This window comes from Mugil cephalus, chromosome 20 (assembly GCF_022458985.1).
Source record: "Mugil cephalus isolate CIBA_MC_2020 chromosome 20, CIBA_Mcephalus_1.1, whole genome shotgun sequence".
Classification (NCBI taxonomy): Eukaryota; Metazoa; Chordata; class Actinopteri; order Mugiliformes; family Mugilidae; genus Mugil; species Mugil cephalus.
The window spans coordinates 5,273,865-5,277,475 of NC_061789.1; the positions used below are offsets into that span (position 1 = coordinate 5,273,865).

Consider the following 3,611-nt stretch of genomic DNA (forward strand, 5'->3'; position numbering starts at 1 on the left):
CTCTGCGTCTAATTAACACAACCGCTTCTTGCAGCCGCATGCTCCTCTGATAAATACGATTATCGTGACCTTTCAAACGTGTTCCCGCAAACAGTCTCTACATTTTTTATTTTTTTCCCCCCACTGGCCACAAAATAGGTCAAATTACAGCATCTGAGAAGCTGCCAGCCAAGTTTGACTGGATGGGGAAATTACTGTTTCTGAGAAAGACACACGGGATAATTTTCCTGTTTAGACGATGACCTGGTGTTAGCCTCGCAGCCACGTGGGGTCCAGATCCCACGTCATGTTACTGCGTGAGACACATTTGAATCTTAAAATTCTGCAGACAGCGACACAAATGAATTCATTCAGGACGTATTGGCAAAGCATTTAAAAAATATGTGTCACATTCGATGCGTGTGAAGTCAAATCTATTTGGGGAAAAGAACACGGAGCAATAATTTCGGTTAATCGAGCTGTTATTTGTTTGTCTCCTCTCGTTTTGCAGCTCGATGAAGCTAAACTGAATCTATCTCGCGGTCACGTCTTGGCAGAAGCTTCCTCGTGTATGCTTGATTTCAGCAGATTTCGTAATAACGAGAGCTGCCGGTCGCTGCGTTTCCATTACAGTTTCTTCGCAAAATAAAATACGCCATGAAATTATCCATTAAAATTCAGGAAATGAAAGAGAGCCCAGTAAGAGCTCGCCAGCCGTCCGTGAGGGTCAAGCTACAGGGGCGATCGAGGAGCGCTAAGGGAGGCAAATGTCGGCTAATGTGAGAGAAGAAATGAGAAAACACATCAAAATCAGAATATTTAAAGTCTACCTTCATCCTACAAAGATGACTTTTTGCAAGCAGAGCTGGTATATTGTCCACTTTGAACAACATCTATTAAACATTTAAACCTTGCTAAAGAAACATAGGCTCTCGTATATTTGAACTACATCAATTGATAACACTGATACCAAGACCAGTATCAGTATCGAATCGATACTAACGTGATGAGATCGAGACTTTTGTCACAGTTTCTCTTCTATACGTTCATGCGAGCGCGGCTTCTCTGAAGTTTGTTTGTTCAACTGACTTTATTTCCCATTGTTGTTGTGTTGTTTACATTGTTATATTTATATTTTTGTTGCATTGTTCCTTTTTCTTATTGCGCAACAATGGCTTTTTTCTAACAATTGTGTGTAGTAAAAGGGGAATTATTTAAATATTGTTAAATAGTTTTGTATTAAGTAAGAAAAATAAGTTCATTTGCCTAAATATTTGTCCCGTATTTTATCATTATCAACTGACCAGTAACCAGTATCGGCGATACCAGCCCTGTACTTACTTGGTATCAGATCGATACCAAGATTCACAGTCAGTGTGTTTACATGCAGAGCTTAATCGTGCTATGCTCGAAATTCAACTTTCTGACCACAGTCCTTGTCCCAGTTTACATGCATATATACATTTCAAACAATAGTCCTTTTATTTAAATCCCGTACGTAATGTTCGCGCTACTTCTGGTGAAGATAAAATGGCGCTATCCCTCAGATGGTTCTTCTAGCGGCTCTGTTTACCTCCTTCTTCTTCTGTGACCGGCTTTCTTGGATGTTTTTGTTCCGGGGTCACACGCCAGTGCAGCGGTTGTGGAGCATGCGCATTATCCTGTTAGTTGTCCAATAAATGTATATATATGGTGGAGAAAACTGAATTCCAATCGCATTATCTGTGTGTCTTAATCGGATAAAGACAACTCCGATTTTAGTCGGAGTAACGTGTTTACATGCATTTAACTTCTCCAGTTATAGTCCTATTAAGACAATAATTCCATTTTTTTTTCACGTGCATGTAAACTGACTATCACCCCCCCATTACAGTTTTTCAAAATAAAAGCGCTATTTTTTGAAATTTCTCTTTGTACGTGTTTCCATTGAAAGGTCTGCTTCGTTTGCACTTTTTGCAACAACCCTTATATAGAGATCTAGAGAGCGTAAAAGTGTTTTAGCTTTAGATGTTTGAGAGTTTTATCGGAATGTCTGTGCTTTCATTACCAGTTTTTCACTGCGATATTTAGCGGGAATAGTTTCAGTGCACGGCCACGGTGACGGGCAGCATGCTCTGGAGCAGCTCCCCCGGCGCCGCCCTCAAACCGTCCTCAGTCAGCGCGGGGGCCACCCTGAAGCCCCTGCGGGACGGTCGAACCGCCACGATGAACTGCCTCTTGAACGTTTCGCTCAGCAGGATGTAGATGAAGGGGTTGATGCAGCTGTTGGCGTAGCCCATGCTGATGGCGATGTTGTAGGCGTACAGGAAGGCGAAGCTGGGCCGCTGGACTCCCAGGTGGGCCAGCTGCAGGATGTAGTAGGGGGCCCAGCATACGAAGAAAGCCAGGCATATGGCGACGGCCATGCGGGTCACCTTTCTGGTACGAACCCTGATGCTGCGCTGAGGCAGAGGAGCCACCGTGGACGACATGTTCTGGAGAATCTTGAAGAAGACGACGCAGATGATCGCCAAGGGCAGAGCGAAGGCCAGGAGGAACTGGTAGAGGGTGAACCAGTATGTGTTGGTGGCCGGGTTGGGGAGCAGGAGGGCGCAGCCCACCGAGCCGTCCTTGAGCGGCATGAGGCCCGTGTACATCCACACCGGGGTGATGGACACCAGAGAGAACGCCCACACCAGCGCCACCGCCGCCCCCGCCATGAAGGGCGTCCGAACGTGCTTGAAGCGGATGGGGTGGACGGTGGCCAGGTAGCGGTCCAGCGTCATCACGGTCAGGACGTAGGTGCTCACGGTCTGGCTGTTGGAGTCCAGGGCCGTGATGACCGTGCACATGGTGCCACCGAAGCACCAGGAGCCGTTGCCGACCAGCTGGTGGATCAGGAAGGGCATGCCGAGCAGGAAGAGGAGGTCCGCCATGGACAAGCTGAAGATAAATATGTCCGGCACGGTCTGGTGGGAGCCGAACTTGGTCTTCTTCACGATGGTGTACATGACGATAGAGTTCCCGATGATGCCAAAGAAACATATGACACCGAAGATGCTCGGCATGAGCACAGTGTTATACTGTTCATAGTCTGGGAAAAGGGAAAGTTAGAGTGACACACTGAATATAAAACTCCTTTCTTGCATTTTTTTTCTCCAAACTGCACCGTAATATTTAATCAATGAAAATCTCATTAAATGGTTTTCTACACCTTTTTAATTTACTATAACCACTCTACTTGAATCTTAAATATGAATGCTCTATCATATATAATATCTTCTGTTTTAAAGTTTTTTTTGTTGTTTTTTTTTTTACATTTGTGGCCATGAAATAGTTTCAGACTTTATTTCAAAAAATATTTAAAAAAAAAAAAAACTGAAATAACTTACCTTCTTCGAGATTATCGGATGAACTGAAGGACGAAGAAGAATTCAAATAATAGGTATCCATCTCCAGTACCAGGAGGAAACTTAATTGCATAACCCTAAATTATACCATATTTTAATAAAGCGAAAAACAGGTAATTAAAAATAATAACAGTCATAATACGGTTATAAAAATCATATATGATTTTTTTATATATATATAAAAAAAACAGAGTTTATAGCAGGGATGAAACGCTCCTCGCGCGCTGGTGCTGGGATCCACTC

At 43.7% G+C, this 3,611-nt stretch overlaps 1 protein-coding gene across 1 annotated transcript; it reads right to left on the reverse strand.

Moving 5' to 3' along the window:
• Positions 1-2,060: 2,060 nt before the first annotated feature.
• Positions 2,061-3,411, reverse strand: mchr1b (melanin-concentrating hormone receptor 1b). Its single transcript, XM_047571835.1, has 2 exons — positions 3,351-3,411; positions 2,061-3,052 (listed from the first exon to the last, which is right to left on the reverse strand). The coding sequence occupies exons 1-2, from the start codon at positions 3,409-3,411 to the stop codon at positions 2,061-2,063; spliced, it is 1,053 nt and encodes a 350-aa protein (XP_047427791.1).
• Between the last annotated feature and the right edge of the window lie 200 nt (positions 3,412-3,611).